The sequence below is a fragment of the Cynocephalus volans genome, chromosome 6 (genome assembly GCF_027409185.1).
Source record: "Cynocephalus volans isolate mCynVol1 chromosome 6, mCynVol1.pri, whole genome shotgun sequence".
Classification (NCBI taxonomy): Eukaryota; Metazoa; Chordata; class Mammalia; order Dermoptera; family Cynocephalidae; genus Cynocephalus; species Cynocephalus volans.
In genome coordinates, this window is record NC_084465.1 from 128,391,033 (window position 1) to 128,410,628 (window position 19,596).

Sequence of the window (19,596 nt, forward strand, 5' to 3'; positions counted from 1 at the left end):
TCTGCAAAGCTCCCTCTAGTGGCCTCATATGCTGGAAGGAGGCCTGCCTGCTCCAGACAAGTAACCCCAAAGCACCTGCTGTGGTTTGAATGTGCCCCCCAAAGTTCATCCTTTGGAAACTTAATCTCCAATGCAACAGTGTTGAGAGGTGGGACCTTCAGGAGTGGATTACTGATGTTGTGGGCGTGTGTTAGCTTTCGCAGGGGTGTGTCCCTAGTTTGGCCTCCCTCCTTCCTCTCTCTCTCTCACCCTTCCACCTTCTGCTATAGGATGATACAGCAAGAAGGCCCTCACCAGATGCAGCCCCTCGATCTTGATCTTCCCAGCTTCCAGAACCGAGCCAAAAAAGTTTCTGTTCATTATAAATTGCTCAGTATCAGGTATTCTGTTATAGCAGCAGAAAGTGGATGAAGACAACACGCTACTGGGAGTCTTGATGCCCCCCAAATTAATTTGTTAATTTGTGACCCCAGGAGACTGTGCAAATGTCTTTCTTGGAGATCTCTTAACATAGGCATATAGAATTCATGATTACACACGTTGAGAAGAGTTTCCGTGGAGATGAATACAATTGGGGGTACAGGTCTGATTGGTGAGGGACTAAATGTCTGACATTTGTTCCATCAGGTCTCTGGGGCTAGTTGCCAACAAGTCCTCACTGTCATTTGTCTTTATGTTCCTGGACTAGGAAAAGGGCTTATGTGCAGAGAAGATGGGGGGAGGGAGGCTGAGGTCCCTACACAGCAACTATGGGTGGGAAGCCCGTAGGAAAACCAATGGTGCCTGAGAGAAGAAAAGCAAGGAGTACATGAGGGGCCTGGCTGAGGAGCAAGAGGCCTAGTGGGTCCCCCCCGTGGGGCATGAGCAGGTTCCTGAAAGCACCAATCCACAGTGAACGGGCATCCACGTGTTCCCTGCTGACACCAGAGGACAATCTGCAAGCACTGGTCCACATGTATAATCAAAAGAGACCTGTAAAAAATCCCAGATTGTGTTTGGACTGAAGGGAGATAAAAAGCTACACAAACACAATTAATAAGCAAAAAGGATATTATTTTTTACTGTTCGGGTAGTGAAGAAACACCCTGGCCTAGATGCAGGCTTTAGACAAGATTCCTTCTAATCCTAGCTATTTAGAATCACAAAAGATAGGGATTACTTTTTGCTTAAAACTACTCATGATGATGAATTCCTCTTCTTATATGTACTTTCCTTGGGTTAAAAGAAGAAAAAAGTATTCCCTTTAAAAACAATGTCTTAGAAGTTCATTCCAGCTCTGCTTTAAGTTTATTATTAAGGAAGTCTTTTAATCTCTGTCCATTTAAATTCTTCTAGGCACAAGGCAGGATATAAATTAAGAAGAGTAAACTGTCCATTTTAGCTTCTCCATCCATTCAATGTGGTTGGTGATGGTCCCTCTTGTTTCAGCGGATCATTGGGAAGGAAAACTCTACAGTCTCCTCTAATAACACCTGTAGAAAGAAAAGCTGGGCTCCTGGACATGCAGCCCCCATTTCATTCTTGACCAAAGCTGACCCTCCCAGGGAAGGGAGTGTCCAGGTGGTAGCTCTGTCCCGTGCACTGTGGGCCCTGCAGGAAGCTGCACTAGGGACAGAGACGGAACCTTCCCTCCCCTTCCTTTCCCTCTTCCCTACAAAACTGAGCCCTAAGCAGCTGCAGGCTCTTGGCACAGCCCTCAAAGGGGTGAGCATTCCACTGGGGTGACCACCATGTCGTAAAGGATGGGATGAGTAAGCACCTCCCAAGCACAGAAGCTGAGCAGAGAGGACCCTCAGAAGGGGACCTTGGTGGAGCCCAGAGACAGTCGGCTGCTGACCATCGTGCCTGCGCCTCCCACCAGACACCCGCTGACACAGCTTGTCTCAAATGTCTCCTTGTCTGCCTCAACCACACTCGACAGGAACTAACTCTAACACCACAGGCTTCTGTACCACACACTCTGGATTGTTGGGCATAAAGGCAAGCGGACTCCATGACATCATAGATAAATCCAAGTTCAAGGGAATTCGGGATTAGCCATTCCATGTTTTCAGCAAAATGACCTAAGAAGTCCCATCCTAAAAAGTCCCCTCCTAAAATGTTTACCAGGGAGTTGACATTTTCTCTCATTGGTCCACACAGTCTTAGTGAATGAGCCCATGAGAAAGATCTTCCAAGATGAACAGCTTAAAATATTACAGCAAAGAAATCAAAGACCTTCGAAAAGTCTGATTTGAGCCACGGAAGAGAATCGTGATCAGCAAATACCATGAAAACAACTATGTTTCTGAGAGATAATACTGGAAAACGGAACATACCCAACACCCACTGTGGTCGCAGGTCGGCCATCACCCTTTTGAAGGTGGGCAGAGATAATGGCCACAGAGGGGAGGGGGCATGACTGGCTTGTCCTCCTGTTCTCCTGTTGGTCCTTCCCAACGTGACAGATGGGAGGCCAGTTTAGTAAATGCTAACTATTAACATGAAATTTCACTGAGAATTAAATGTGGAAAGCACTGTTTTGTTTGGTCTCAACATTTTAATGCTCAGACATTATAAGCATATTTCTCAGATTAAGCAAAATCATAGGACTCCTGTATTTAAACATGTGTTATTTTAAGCTATTATAATTTCATTCTCTGTTTGAATTCTAATTTCAAATGCTCTTTCAAGGCAGCTAGATAATACCGCAACTCTGATGTGGAAAACCTATTTACCCAATCTGCGTAAAACTGTAAAATGGTTACTTCATCATAGTAAGGTAAGAAGCACCTTTGCAGTAGAGGTTCACATGTAAATACTGTAGTCCCCTCTTATCCGTGTGGATAAGACTCACAGTGGGTGTCAGAATCTGTGGGTAGTACTGAACCCTTTATATACTGTTTTTTTCGATCCAGTTGGCGAGATGGCTACTAAGTGGCTAACGGGAAAGTAGTGTAGATGGAGTGGATATGCTGGTCAAGGGATGATTTGTGTCCTGGACTGGACGGAGCAGGATGGCATGAGATTTCATCACCCTACTAAGAATGGCACACAATTTAAAACTTATAAACTGTTTCTGGAATTTTCCATGTAATATTTTGGGACTGCAGTTGACTTAGGGTAACTAAAACTGCAGAAAGGGAAACTGCAGACAAGGGGGAACTACCATACCCATAACACTTCAGGACCAGTTCTACACTAGAATGATTTGTTAAAGGCTAAATTCTGGCTAAATTCAGCCTTTACGCGAAGGGGTAAGCCCTAAAAAGGGCTAAGTAGGTTTAGATTGTATAACATTTTTGCAATGTAAACACAACTCAATCCCATCAGTCTTTGTGTTTGGATGACATTGTTCTAACTTGAAAAGCAAGCTCATCTCATCCTAGCCCCCTGGCTCATGTTAAATCAGTTACCTAATGTTTTGACTTTGCTTTGACAAATGTATCAAACATTTACCTAATAATGTCATTGCTCATTTTTCTAAAAAGCTGTTGGCCAATAATATTTCTTTGATTCTTTATGACATATGAGGAACATCCATCTTTCATACCTGACGAATAAATAGTTCAAGGCTCAATGCAGACTTTTTTTTTTTTCACCTCTCTTCACGGGGAAGGTTAGCACTCACGAACGTTCAGGCTCATCATCAATCTCATGCCTCTCACACTAGCCAACAACACAGCCTTACCCTCTAGCCTTGGCAGTCTTACCGGAAACACAGCCCACCTCCACCTGCAGGCTCCAGGTGGCCACCCCCAAGAGTGGCTTCCTGCTGTAACAGAAATTAGATGTGGACCAAGCTGCATTCACCTAAGTTCCAGATCTCCTTTGTAACTGGTGTCCTTCATCCACTGTTCTGACGTGCCACAAAATAAATGATTGACGCATTGGTCCCAGAGCCTGGCCTAAATTCTGAAGTTTACATTGCCCAACTGCGCGTCTGCATTCTGGAGCCCTCCCTGTTTCATTCTATGGATTTTTTTGGTGTCTGACTCTCCAACTGCCTTTGACCCTATCTGACTGGTCTTCTACCCATTCAACTTTCCCTCAATTCTGGGTTCTCATGATTCCGGTTTCCCTGGCTGAGGGCCACCCTGTGCCTCTCACTAGACACAGAGATGTGTCCTGACAAATATCAAGAACATAAAACAGAAAGATATGAAGAGGCTATGAAAAAGCCATGCTAGATGTAAAATCATGGAACCATTAGGTAAATGTAAGAAGGAGACACAGCATATCAGCGAACGCAGACTGTATACACAAGAAAATATCTGGAGGAAGTGGAGTCACCCTCCACCAGGCAGGGACAGTGATGATGTCCCTGTGTCTCTTCCTGTCCTCCCATACTCTTAAAGTCACTGCGAGACTGAAAAGTGAGATTTTTGTTGCAGGAAGGAAGGGATTATAAAACCAGAGGAACCTAATAGTTGGGGTTTGGGAAGGGTCCTTTGGTTACTTTTTCTTGTCCTCCTTATTTGTGCCACGAGAGTGGATCTGGGCAGCTACAAGGCACAGAGTAGAGAAAGAAGGGGCTGCCTTAGATACACAGGGAAAGGGGACTAAGTGAGACCCTACATCTCTTCCTTCACAGTCTTGCTCAGTGACCTGGGGAGGAAAAGCAAAATGGGCATCAGAACAAAGTTCTTACCAGTGATAAACGTTGTCCATTGGCTGAAGTTGCAGATGTGCTACGTGTCTCAGAAATCAGAGCTGGTGAACAGGATGTAGGAGTGAATAATTCCAGTATCTCTGACTTAATCTGACCTCTGAAACCCCATTTTTCCGCCGGGCTGCCCAAACCTGGTTCTGTTTTCTTCTAGGCATTTTCCTCCAGCCCAGCACATTCCCAAAACTACCCCAACCCTCGTCCAAACATCCCTGTGTCCTTGGTCCCTGCCCCACCACAGCCCTCAGCCTAGCACAGGTATAGCACACCAGAAGGGGCCCAGTCTCTCCTTGGGGACATCTGTCCAGTTTACATGGCCTTGCTGCCTTTCTTTCAACTTACAAATGTGCCTAAGAGAGGGGATTGGTAAATCCACTAATTATCTGACTTATATTTGCTTCACCAGAACATTCTTCTGCGAATTAAGAATTTGGTATAGCCTGTCTGTATACAATGGACTAAATGTTTGTGTCCCCTAAAATTCATAGGTTGAAATCCTATCCCCAAGGTGATAGTACTAGAAGGTGGGGCCTTTGGGAGGTGATTGGGTCATAAGGATAGAGCCCTCATGACTGGGATTGGTGCCCTTATAAGAGACCCCAGAGAGCCCTCCCCACTTTCACCAGGTGAGGACACAGCAAGAAGGTTCTGTCCAAGAATCAGGAAGCAGCCCTCGCCAGACACCAGATCTGCCATGTCTTGATCTCAGACTTCCCAGCCTCCAGACCTGTGAGCAATAACTTTCTATTGTTTATAAGCCACCCAGTCTATGGTGTTTCATTGCAGCAGCCTGAACAGCTAAGACAGAGACTATACCACTACTAAATACTCTTATATCATTTTTTGCAACCAGTGGGGGAAGAGCTATTAATTGTTTTAAATTTTAAGTTTATGTCTTCTCCTCACAATTCTACTAATTCATCTTTTGAACCACTTTTGAAGCATTAGCAACTGATGTCATTTGTCAAACTGTTGAAACTTGCATTATGACCACATCCAAGCTAAAGTGGGATATTTCAGAGAATCAAAGAAACATAGTGTCTACAACAGTGATTGTGAGACCATCCTGTCCTTTTACCCCAACTCAGAGGGGAGGGGTTCTTGCCAGTCAGAGTGGTGATTTTTCAATGGCATACCAATAAAGCTCTTACATGTATATATATTTTAAAGTGCATGGTATGACATTCCCTTAGTCTTGGTGGATTGCATCCTTGTATGTTTTGAATGGTTGGGTCTTGAGCTCCTGTTCAGAGGGCCTTTATCTGGGGAACTCCTGTCCAGCCTGAACATATATGCTGTTTCTCCAGAAGCTTCTGCCAGGCTCCTATGGCCCAGAGCCCCTTTATATATATATAGGTAGATTATCAGAGAGTGCCTTGATTTTGTGGTCATTTAAATTCCATCACCAACCCAAATTGTCTTCCAGTCTCTTTTATCTGAGTCTTGTAGTTTGAAGGAAAGGTCTACACCCAAGCCCAGAGAGTTGGGCCAACTTCCCTGCTGTCTTCTCACATCAGTGGGCAGAGGTTTCTTCTGCCTACTGTCTCACTGAGGGGGCTTCCTTCAACAGAACCAGCTTTACGCAAGTGTCTCAGGCTCAACTCCCCACCCAGGAGAGCCCGAAAGTACACTGGCTGTTCCTATATGGGCATCAAAGCCTCAGGCTCTAGAACATGGAGACTAGCAGCTTTCCTGGGGAGTGTCACTTAACTCAGACGCTCACCACCTGCTCTTCAGTCCTTTCTTCACTCTTAGATTCTGCAGTGTCCTTCCCCGCCTACTAGCTCAGCCATGCACTTAAAGACTTGCTGCAATTGACCTGCCTTTCTACATGTTCACATCAGGATAGTTTTTAAGTTATGCCAAAATACTACCCGAACCTTCAGACTATAACATATTCATTCTAGTTTCACGCCTTTCTTGGTGTTTTCCCCAAGAATTCACTCATTTCTTGTCTGCCAAGAAAACTATATCCCATCTCCTAAGACCAGCTCCTATTCCACCTGCACCATTAATCTTTTGCTGACTACTCCAAGCTCTTTCCCTTCCCTAGAATCCTCTCCACTATCTACATAACGTGTTGGATTTGCATAATGTGTGACTGTTCCATGTTTCTTTTCCCCAGCAAAATTCTAACGTCCTTCATTGAAGTGATTTACACAGGACGTGTTTCTTGTAGATACTCTTTCTCTTGCCTACACGTGCTAACACATATTATCCGTCTCTCTCTCTTCTTGGATCCTCTCCCCTTTCTCATACCACCCACTCGACTAACTCCTAAGAGATCTTCGAGACTCATTTGACTATACCCTTCTCTGAAAAGCATTTACCATTCCCCTGCTCCTTCCAACCTAAGAAGAACTGATCACCACCCATTGCACAAGGACTGGACCTCACATAGATCTCTGCTATAGGGAGCACAGTGCATACAATGTTTGTCTGACTTTTTCTTCTTCTCCTTCGGGCTTCTTGAAAGAAAAGGCTCTGTCTTGTTTATCTTTGTATCTCCCATGCCTACCACCTCCCCCGCAGGGTACAATTAGTATTTACTGCATTCTTAGAGAATCTGAAGTCTATAGTCAAAGACAAGACGGGAACCCAAGGAAGAGTCAGGTGTCCTGAGCAGGAGAAGGGGCGCCCAGCACTATCAGGCGCGGGCAGCTCCCAGGAATTTCCCCCAGCTGCGATTGCAGTCAGCCAGCCAAGGCTACGCAGCCAGGCATGGCCATGCTTTCTGACACTCTGATAAGCACTTCCATGTTTGTTATCTCATTTAATTCTCTTTGACTTATAGTGTTTATCTCACTGTCACTTGTAGCAAAGTTTCTTTTCAAGCCCTTATCTGGCCCTTTACAGAAGAAGTTTGCCAATCTGGATTCAACTGAGACTTGAGTGCTAAATTAGGAACCCAGAAAGGGGGAGCTAGGCTTTTCTGTGATTTACCGGTGCCATGCTTTCAGGAGCTCACGACAAGGCTGCAACCCGAGCAGGTAAGGCAAGAGCACTCAGAGCTCAGTACTGTTAGGTTTTGCTTTGTGTGATAGCCACACAGGGCCTCCGTTCAGAGATACTCAACGTTTTTTAAATATGACCCTATTTGGGTAAATCTTAAGTGCCTCAACAACAGAAAAGTTTTAAATGGTACCTCTAATTTATTTTAAATGATCTGTACTATCATTGTTTCAGAGCAATTTTTTTCTTGAAACTAAAAATCCAACTTTACACTGATGGCCTAGGGGAAAAATATTTTGCCCTCTGTCCGTCATTTATCAACTCATATTCTGAGTCATAGTCAAAAAACACCAATTTTCCCCACTGTTTCTGCTCCCTGCCCCAAGTCCCAGATTTCTGTTTGGCAATGTATTCCTGAAAGCCACATCTGCTAGTGGCAATGTTTTGACAAGGGCAGCTCAGTAGAATAAAGAGAATAAATATTACAAGCCTACTTCAAAAAGTTCACGGAAAGATTGTATTATCATTAAACTCTATTTTTCCACAAACTTTTTGAAGTACCCTCATATTAACTAAAATGACCTCTAGTCATATGCCAATTAGTCATTGCTCTAAATGAGGGAACTGGATCCAGGGGCTAGATCCAGGGGCTGGATCCAGATTGCTGCCTGGCTTTAATAAATAAAGTTTTACTGGAACACAGCCATGCCCAATTTCTTTGCATAATGTCTACGGCTGCTCCTGTACTGCAACTGCACAGTTGAATAGTTACAACAGAAAACATCTGGCCTGCAGAGCTTTACTATGTCCCTTTATAGAAAAAGTATGCCAACCCCTTTTCCAAAACATCAGAAAGAAGAAAGGTAGACTCTTCTCTTATTTCTTGGGGCCACATTTTCAGAGGCTTACGACAAGGCCACAGCCTGAACTGGCGACGCAGGTGTAACCAAAGCTCTGCACTGTCAATTTGTATTTGTATGATAGCCATATAGGGCTTGCCTTCTGGGACCCTCTGCTATGGTTTGAATGTGTCCCTCAAAGTTCATGTGTTGGAAACTTAATCCCCAATGCAACAATGCTGAGAGGTGAAACCTTTAAGAGGTGATGAGGTCATGAGATCATTGCCTGCATGAATGGATAAATGTCATTATCATGGGAGTGGGTTCCTGATAAAGGAATGAGTCAGGCCCCCTTCTCTCTCTTGCCCTTCTGCCTCTCGCCATAGGATGGTGCAGCAAAAAGGCCCTCGGAAGATTTTGGCCCCTTGGTTGGACTTCTCAGAACCGTAAGAAACAAATCTCTGTTCTATATAAATCACCCAGTATCAGGTACTCTGTTATAGCAGCACAAAATGGACTAGGACACCCTCTCAGTTCTTTACAATTGATCTCATTGGTATGTTTGTATCCCTCCCCCTTTCCAAGCACTTTCATTGGTTCAGGGAGCTCTCTCCTCCTAACCAGATTTCAAGTCCTCTGAGGCCTCTCTGGTTCTGCTGCTGGTGCCTAGCACACTTCCAGACTGCTCAGCGAAACTCCGAATTCCTCCTATGATCCCATCACTTAAAAGCTACTTTGTTCACATCCTGATATCTTTCCAGAATCCTCCCTTTAAAAATGTGGCAGATCCATATGTTCTTGAAGAGGACAGCTGGAATGTTATGCTCCATTGGACATCATTGGACTTCATGGTCACCCACCTTTGCTCAGTCTACACCTCTGCCATCTCTGTGCTTGGACTCAGCCTGTCCAACCCAAATAGTAAAAGGGAAAGAAGTCTGCATCCCTGTATGTGCCCAAGTTGTGCTTAATATTAAATAATAAAATGTAACTTGTTAATTCCATGGGTCAGAGCAGAATTCCTCTATCAGTTTTTCACAACACCAAGCTGCTGGCCAAATCCTCTTAGGACAGATGACATCTGTGTGCACTCACCTGAGATGGGCATCATTCCACATCACGTTGGCGATAAGAACAGGTAGATCCTTAAAGCTTGGTAGGTGGTCTAAAGTTATATTATGGTCCCTGTCTAATGTTACAGTAAGAGCTTTAGGGTGGGGGAGACCAGGCCTTGAATTCTAACTTTTCTACTTATAAGTGTGTATTTCAACATGGTTACACCACCTTCCTGCACATCACATCCCCATTTATAAAATGGGGATAGCAATGTCTACTTCACTGGATTGCTGAAAGATTAAATGAGAAAATGCACATAAAACTCTTAGAGTGCTTGGTATGTCCTGATCACTCAGTGGTATCTAAAGTACCTTAAAAGGTATATTCAATGTTTATGTGCTGGAAAATTTTCAGTAAATATCAGGAACTATGCTAAGAGCTGGGAATAGGTACTATAATGATCAAAACCAAGATGCTTCCCAAACCCATGCAGCATACAGACTAGTCACCTGTAAAGTTACGCATAAAATGTCCAAACAGCTATGAGGGGCTGAGTCTTAGACAGGGAAGAAGACACTGATGCCCTAGTCCATGAACAAAGCACAAGCAGCTGTTCACAGTCCTCCTGTCCATTAATTCACATTTTTCCTCATTTCAATTTGTCAGTTCCAGGTAAGAACTATTATGTTTGTTCTTTACCCCCTAAAACTATCAACCAAATTAATGGAGAAAGGAAAACAACCTTCCAAAAGCTACATGGATTGGCACAGAGTGGCACCAAGTGTGGGGATAAGTTTAGAGAATGTGACAGCATGAAAAACATCTGGTAAATTATCCATGAGTCACTGTGTGGTTGCCAAAAGGGGGCCCATAGCCAAGCTCAGTAATCTGAAGGTGCAAGTAGTAGATGCAATTGTGTAGATTAGGGAAAAGAAAGAGAAGAAAATATAGGCCTTCATCAAGGTAAAGTGTACTTAATAGAAGAGATACTCTCCTTAATGTTCCCAAGGGCATACACATTTGCAAGTGCCATGCTTTAAACATGCAACTAACAAGAACAAAATGGTCCACCCTGATCACATTTTCCCCCTTTTTGTTGCTCTTCCCAGCTCCCACTCTCACTGAGAAGTTTTGCAAGCTCAAACTGGGAGGCAGAAATCTTATGTGACCCAGCACTAGAGCCACGTCTCAATGCATTCATCTGCAATAACATGTGGAAGAGAAAACAGCCACGCCATGTGCCAGAATCTGCAGGAGGCTCTGTCGCTGTTTTCAGGCTGGGGCAGTCCTGACTTCCAAGTTCCTATAACCACTGGGATTAAGACAAGAACCAGAAAATGCCAGATGCACACAGCTTCAGGAGCTCCCCAGGTGCTGATATACCACTTACCGAGGACTCATTTTAAGGCTGAATGATCTTTACAATTTTTTATAAATCAATAGTTCAAGTAATTATTAAATACCAACTATGTGCCCAATATTGTGATAAGTACAGTGAAATCTTTCAGGCCTATCAAAGCTGAGGGGAGCCCAGAACATTCAGAATAACTGTAAGTGATTCTTAACAGAATCCAAGAGGACCAGTGACAAATGGCACACGTGGTCAAGCCTGTTGACACAATCCCCAAGCCTTGTGCATAGGGAAACTGTCCTTCTCGCTAACAGACATAACATCCTACAGAAGACTCTATGAAGAGCCAACTAAACTTTTGCTTAGTGCTACTGTGGCCTTAGAGAAAATAGTCAGCAGTTTTCAAAACCGCCCAAAACAGAGGATTTAGAAACTGTTCAAACATGTGTTTGGCTGGTCTAGGTTGGTGCTCTTGGATAGAGGCCAGGCTGTAGCTTAGAAGCCAGCAGAGTGCATGCCAGACTCCCAGTGACCAGCAAGGGATGCAGCAAGAGGGGAGAGTGACAAATGGTCTGACTCTGTCGTTGTACTGCTCTTGCATGATGCAGGGAAACCCTGCCTCTGCAGTGCGGCCTTCTCAGCTGGGTCTAGACCTGTAAAACCACATCACCCTCATAGCCACCTGTGCTTCTCTCAACTGCACAAGAGAGTATGTCTTACCATGCATGGGGCACCAGGGCACCGTGGCATCGTGGCTTGGTTCATGGACTTCAGAGTCAGACCTGGGGCTGAAGCCTGGCCCTGCCATTTATGAGCTGACTTATCTACCTTGGCAAAGCCTCATTTCTCCATCAGTAAAATGAGTATGATAACCAAATTGTTATAATGTTTAAATATCCTCGTATTAAATAGGTAATGTAAAACCCTGTGCATAATACTTAGCATGTTGGAAATGCTCCATGCTATATTTTTAAGGAGTGCCCAAATTATTTTACAAGTAAAGGTAAATTTAGGAGACCATGGTTTAGTTCATTGGATTTTTCTGTACAATTTGGGGCAGGATTTATCTTTCTGAGAGTTACTTGGTAAGAAGATTCTTGGTCATTCTCCCGTCAGAAGTGGAGGAAGATCCTTGTGCACTGGAATGACTGGATTTGGGATTAAACCTTGAAGTGACTCAGGCACCTAAAGACTCAGGTCCTTTGAGCATTTCTTTAAATACTAATAGATTTGACCCTTTTTGCATAACCTTATTAAATCTTGTCATTTCTTTTTAGTAGATTGTTTCACATCTTTTGCTCATATCTTTAAAAAGGATTAACTTTTATTGATCTGAAACAGCTCTCTATATGTTATTAATAAACTCCTGTCTTTTTCCTGGATATACTTTCTCAGCCTTTTGCGTGCTTTTGTTTTATTATTTACAGCAAAGTTTAAAATTTTTATGTAGCTAAAGTTACTGATTTTTTCCTTTGCGTTTACTTTCATTGCTTTAGACTTAAAAAGTTCCCCCCACTTCAGAACTAGTTAAATATGCAGCTATACTTCCTTACATATTTTTGAACGTGGTTCACTGACAACCTTTGACGCCTTAATCCATTTGGAATTCTTACTCTGGTAACAGTTCTAAGTGATATTAATTGGTACAGCCTTTCTAGAATATATTTTGTATATGTATCAAAAACTACAATGAGTTGGTATTCTTACCTCAGCAATTCCACTTCTAAAAAAAATCTAACTCGAGAAAATGAGTGAGCATGTGGTCTAGGCTTTCCACATGAAGGCAGTCACCCCAGTGGGGTTTGTATTAGTCAGTTTTCTGTCGCCTATAACAGAAGCCTGAAACTTGGCAACGTATAAAGAAGCAAAATTTATTTCTCGCAGTTTTGGAGGCTGGGAAGTTCACAGTCCAGGGGCTGTCTCTGGTGAGGGCCTGCAGAGCCTCTGCAGAGTCCCGAGGTGACCAGGGTATATCACATGGCGAGAAGGGCTGAAGCTTCTTAACATGCTCATTTGCTCTCCTTATAAAGCCCTGAGTGCCCCTTCCATGACAACCCACGAAGCCATTAACCCCTTAATCCATGAATGGATTAATTCATTCATGTGGGCAGAGTCATCACCTCTTGAAGTCAGACTAATCACCTCTTAAAGGCCTCACCTTTCAACACTGTCATAGTCTGATTTCCCACCCTCTTAACACCATTGCAGTGGGAATCAAGCTTCTAGTACCTGCACTTTTGGAGGACACATTTGACCCTTAGCAGTGTTTGTAATAGCAAAAAAAGGGAAATAACTTAAAAGTCTCTCATGGGTAGTGGGATGAGTAAATGTTCTACAGCTGCACTGTCCCAGATGGTAACCCTAGCCACACATGGTTATTCAAATTCAAATTTATTAAAATTAAATAAAACTTAAAATTCATTTCCTCAGATGCATTAGCCGCATTTCAAGTGCCCAGTAGTTATATGTGACTAGTGACTACTGTGTTGCATAGTGAGGGTATAGATCAATCCCATTCTCATAGAAGCTTCTATTGGATAGTACTGCTCTACAGCCATTAAAATCAGGTTTTTAAAGAATACTTAATAATATAAGATACACTCATGATATGATGGTAAATAAAAAATCAGAATACAAACTATTTGGTCGTAACAGGAATTCAAATTGGTTGCAGTAACTTTAATCATCAATATCTTCATCAAGTTATGTTTGTTCAGAGGAAACCAAACCCTGCCCTCTTGAACCTCCTATTATTTCTATCATTTTAATAAAAAGAGAAGAAAAAAGAAAACCTGAAGATTCATAGGTACATAGGAATTAAATGAGATACCTGGGAAAACCTAGCACATGGCACCTCATTAACTGTTGATTGATTTAAAGTCCAAGTGGGAATTATCATACTGAGACATATGTAAGATCTAATTAACACTAGTCTGTGGCCAACAGCAGCCTCAAAAGAAACCATGATTATCCTTCTGTCAACATCTGTTATTCAGCCACCAAAGTCACAAAAACAATTTGGTCAACAAATGGCACTTAAGAAAATGTAGTACATAAAGCAAAGAACTTTACAGAACATTTAGTAAATATGGAAAGACTGTGCGGCCTCTCCAAAGCCAAAAAATGATCACCCACTATGAAAGAACACTTCACTTTCACGTAAGTAAAACTTTGGGAAACCTACAGGTAATTTGGACTCAACCTTCCCACTGAAAATAACTTAAAAAGGTAAACAAAACATATTTTTCTAAAAAAATATTGAAAGTATCAGAGAGCTAACAAAAAACTGAAAAAAAGATCTGAGAAAAGATAAAAATTTAAAGAGGTGAGCTCAGCATTTGGGATCACTTTTGTCTAAAGGATATTTGTCAAGGCCAAAGAACTACCTGAAAGGCTGAGCAACACTTTTGTAGCTTAGGGGGCCAAAAGTTGTAGGTTTGGTGCCAAGAGTCTACCAAGGATGGATGCTCTGGAAAACCCTCTACACTTTATAGAAACAGAAATACAGTCATGTTGTGTAACGCTATCATCAACAATAAACTACATATAGGATGCTGGTCCCATAAGACTACAATGGAGCTGGAGTTGTGTACTGTGCTATACCACTTATGTTTGTGTAAGTACACTCTATGATGTTCACACAATGACAAAATCACCTACAATGCATTTCTCAGAATGTATCCCTGTCATTAAGTGATGCATAACAATATACCAGCTCTTGAAAGGACTGCAATCCAGCTTTGAGCCATCTGGGCTGCCATCAAAAATCTCAAGTCCTGAAAGTGAACTAAAATGATCCCAGATTTTAATTCCCCCAGGACCTTACAGAAACAAGCCAAAATGCTCTCTGGAGGAATAGACCATCATCCTAGTCCTCAAAATATTTCTACAAACAAATTTTCAAATATAACATCCATCATGCAATTAAGGATAACCAATCACGAAAGGAGAGAAGATGAGAGACAATGAAAACAGCCTCTAAGGGGCTTGAAAGTTTGGATTTATCAAACACAGACCTTAAAATAACTATGTTTACTATGCTTGAGAAAATAACAAAACAGTATTAAAAACTTTGTAAAATAACCAAAATTCTGAAAAGTGTCAGAGAGGATTTGGAATTCTAGAACTAAAAAATACAATAATTGAGATAACTCAATGAAAGAGTTTAACAGCAGATTAGATATATCTGAAGAGAGTGTTTGTGAACTGGATGATAGGTTAGGAATAAAACATGGAGAAGCAAAAATGGAATATAAAAAGGAGAGCACTGGAAACAAAGAGAATATGAAGAGAAGATCTAACATTGGAATCTCAGAAGGAAAAGTGAACTGAAGCAATTTCAGAGATAATAGTTGAGGATTTTCCCATGAATCTGTAGATTCATGAAGTCATAGAAACCTGGGGCAGAATAAATAAAAAGGAATCCACACCTAGAACCATCATATTAAGACTACAGAAAAATAAAGACAAAGTGGAAAATCTTAAAGGCAGTCAACAATAAAAGATTCCCTTTGGAGGAACAACAGTTAAAAATTTCACTGACTTTTCAACAGCAACAATGGAAGCCAGGAAACAATGGAATGTATGTTTAATGGACTGAAAAAAATCACTGCCAATGTAGAATACCACACCCAGTAAGAATATCCTTAAAGAATGAAAGTGAAATAAATCATTTTCAAACAAACAAAAACAGAATTCTTAGCCAGCAGATCCTCATTTAAAAAAAGTTATTAATAAAAGTTCTTCACGCAAAAGAAAAGTAACCCCAGATGGGAGGTCAGAGATGCAGAAGGACGAAAAAGCAATAAAAATGGAGAGTTGGCAGGCTGAACTCTGTACTAGAATGTGATGCTGAAGAACTATAAGCTGATTTACAGGATGGGGTTATCTTCCTCCTATATTACTTAGAAATCGTATTTGGCTATCCTCTAGAAGAAAATAGTTAAAGCCTATCCTCAAGCACATTTTGGAATACATTTTTTGCTACTTTGGGGTGGAGGAAAACAAGATGCCATGAAGACGAGACAGACGCATTTTACTTCATAATTTGTACAATATAAATGGTCAAAGAAACCATTTACAAAGTAGTAGACAGAGAAAATATTTGCAATAATTTATCAGCTAGGATTAGATTTTTCTGCATGTAAGGTGGGACCTTGGGGTGGAAACAGGTAAGATAGAGGGTTTCTTCGAGCTTTGAGATAATATTTTACTTGTTAAACCACATATGTGTGGTTAATTGATTAAGTGATTTAAAAAATATAGGTAATGAATTTAAGAAGAAAAGCTAAGAGATCTAAGCTTTCGATGTGTGTAGAGATTTTAGTTGGTCTGGCAGCCGGCAGCTCTGTTTTCCATTATGGGACTTGAAAATATGTTCAAATGCGAAATTCTGACATTTATGCTACCGAACTAAGATAAGGAATAGCCTTTCCCAGTGGTTTCTAAGAAAAATGTAAATAGTTGTATATTCAGGAAATTTAATTTTTCAACATTGACTACATATCCCTTAATGTCCCTTCCAGCCCTAGAGTTTTAAGATTCATTCTAAATTTTGTGAGAATATTAGTCCTAAATTATTGAGACCTAAGTTCTTTGCTGTAAGGATGGGCCAATGGGGCTTCCAATGATCCTATTCCATTGTTCTCAGGGGAATCGTCACTGACCAGAACTATTTTGTCAACAGTGATGCTGTTGAGTGGTCCTCTCAGTGCATTCCTGTCTCACTCACCTTATCCACTCTGCCAGTGCCCTTTATTTCAGGGTGTTTTATACCACGTCCCTCTGCTCTCTTAAAACCACCATGCTGAGATGAGAGTTTCAGTCAACAGCTTAACCAAAACAATTCAGGGAGATTCTCCACAGGCAGGAATAGCTGGATGGCAAAGTTGACATTTGGCAATAACTGAATTTTATTCAAAGCAGATCATGTCCCAGGCAAAAGCGAGAGGGGAAAAAAGGGGCACTCACCTGTCGGAGTTTGGTTCCCACCATAGAGGCACTGCTGTCAAGCACAAATACCACGTTCTTGGGTAAAGGAGGAAGGCCTTTAGGGGCAAAGTAGTGCACAAAATAGCCATCTAGGACCTGGTGGAGAGAAAATAAAGTAAAAATGGTAGTGTCCAGAATAGGGAGAGAAAATACCTAACGTGGAACCTCCACATGTTAAAGACAGCATGAAGCAGAGTCTAGGGTCACATTCCACACGCAGAGCAAATTCTCTATGGTCCTGATCCCTCCAAGAGAACTAATTGCTAATTTAATCTGTATAACGATGAACTCAACCCTCAAAATATTATCCATTATGTCTACTAATTCAATTTCAGTTATCCATCCCCTTCCGATCCTTGCTATTTGAGAATCTTGCGTCCTTCATTGTCTGTTTTTTACCAAGATAGCAAAGAGATTTTACAATTTGAGACGTCAAAGAGGTCTACATTCTAGAAGCACACTTAAATATTTTAATACTCTCACACTGTCTCTGGAGCAATAAAACCCAATGGGAAATGAGCCATGGAACAGTCTCTTTTAATTAAAGTTGAAGATGAACTAAAATTCCAACTTCATTTAAAACACCACAGGGAAAATTATATTACAGATTTCATTCACTCTCCAGATTACTGAAGCAAGAAATAGGTACTCTCAGCTTCCAACAAGGGAACACTGTGGGTCTCTTTAAAGACACATTTTGGGCTAAAACAAATTTACTAAGAACCAGAATGTTCTCTCTCCCTTAGGTAAGTAATGGGATCCATAGTTCTGAGTCAACTAAAAGTATCAAGCAATCAGCATGAAATAGCAACTGCAAACCCATTACCTGGATGTCCCCAATGCTCTGTTCCCTATTGACGTCATATCGAATGATGAAATCTCCCAAAATTCCATTCTGGGCAATCTTGGCTTGTTGGACCACACTAGGCTTAAAAATGACTTTGGCAAAAGTTTCATTTTGGTTGATAACAGTAGAAGGAGGAGGTCCAGAATCATCTGCAAAGAAGATGTAAACATAATCAATAACTGAATACATCAATATTTTTCTGGAAAGAAATAGTACTGTTTTGCATAGACACAGCGGGTTAGACTTTATTTTATTGCAGGTTTGCATTTCATGTGAGCTCCTAAGACTTTTTACTGTTAACATATCACAACGGAAGAGACATGTTATCGTGTATTTCACCTTTATGCCTCCTTTTGAACCTTTTCTTATGAAAATGATTAAAACACACAAAAGTAGAGAGAATAGTAAAATGAACCTCCATGTACCTGTCACTTAACGTTAACAATTATCAGTATTTACCAATATTTTGTATGTTTTTATCTATTCCATCACCATGTTTTCTGGATTTTTAAAAAAATCCCAGACATCATATTTCTCCATAAATACTTCAGTATGTATTGCTAACTGTGAGAAGTGGAAGCTCAGCAGAGACCACACACCCTGCGGTACCACCCCGTGATCCAGCAGCCCAGCAGAGTCCAAGCTGACCAGAGAGGTGGCTCCCCAGAGAGGACCAAGACCCGAGGCAACCACACACACAAGGCACTAGAGGCCAACTGAGCAGTCACAGAGGTAGCCATACCAAATTGGCAACCACAGCAACATCTTAGTTAATCAATAGTCTCAAACCAGTGGACTGTGAAACCCCCTGCCACAATGAATAAACATCAAAAAAAAGACACCAGAAATACAAAAAATCAAGAAAGTACACCACCAAAAGTTAATAAATCTCAAACTCTAGATCCTATAGAACAAGAAGCCCTTGAAATGACTGACAAGGAATTTCGAGTGATAATTCTAAGGAAACTGAATGAGATACAAGAAAACTCAGCTAGACATCATGATGAAATGAGGAAAAGTATACAGGATCTGAAAGAGGAAATGTACAAGGAAATCAATGTCCTGAAAAAAATGTAGCAGAACTTGCTGAACTGAAGAAGTTATTCAGCGAAATAAAAAACACAACGGAGAGTTTAACCAGCAGGCTTGTCAAAGTTGAAGAGAGAACCTCTGAACTTGAAGATGGGCTGTTTGAAATACCACAAGCAGACAAAAAGAAAGAAAAAAGAATCAAAGACATTGAAGAAAATCTGAGAGAGATATCAGACAACCTTAAGCGCTCAAATATCCGAGTCATGGGTATTCCAGAAGGGGAGGAAAACGGAGATTCCATTGAAAACATATTCAACGAAATAGTGGCAGTAAACTTCCCAGGTATAGGAAAAATCACAGATCTTCAGATCCAGGAAGCTCAACGATCTCCAAACGTATTCAACCCAAAAAGGCCATCTCCAAGACATGTTATAGTCAAATTGGCAAAACTCAGAGACAAAGAGAGAATCTTAAAAGCTGCAAGAGAGAAGCGTCAAATCACCTATAAGCGAGCCCCAATCAGGCTAACATCAGACTTTTCATCACAAACCCTAAAAGCTAGAAAGAAATGGGATGATATATTCAAAATACTAAAAGACAAAGATTGCCAGCCAAGAATACTCTACCCTGCAAGGCTATCCTTCCGAAATGAAGGGCAAATAGTATATTTCTCAGACAAACAAAAACTGTGGGAGTTCACTACCACACGACCACCCTTACAAGAAATCCTCAAGGGAGTACTGGGTTTGGTTCCTGAAAAATAGCTACCACTGCCATAAAAACCCATGAGATCTTTTTTTCTAACATTACCACAAAACTATTACCACAAGAAAAAAAATGGTCAATGCCTTAATACTGTCTAATACTGAGTTTGTGTTAA

The 19,596-nt window shown here is 41.4% G+C and overlaps 1 protein-coding gene across 1 annotated transcript in view; it reads right to left on the reverse strand.

The window, feature by feature from the left end:
* Nucleotides 1-19,596, reverse strand: part of ITIH5 (inter-alpha-trypsin inhibitor heavy chain 5) — an 88,998-nt gene that overhangs the window by 26,062 nt on the left and 43,340 nt on the right. The window contains exons 6-7 of the mRNA XM_063100702.1: nucleotides 17,664-17,833; nucleotides 16,817-16,933 (exon numbers count right to left, since the gene is read on the reverse strand). Coding sequence (XP_062956772.1) covers nucleotides 16,817-16,933; nucleotides 17,664-17,833 — 287 coding nt within the window. The remainder of the gene's footprint in view (nucleotides 1-16,816; nucleotides 16,934-17,663; nucleotides 17,834-19,596) is intronic.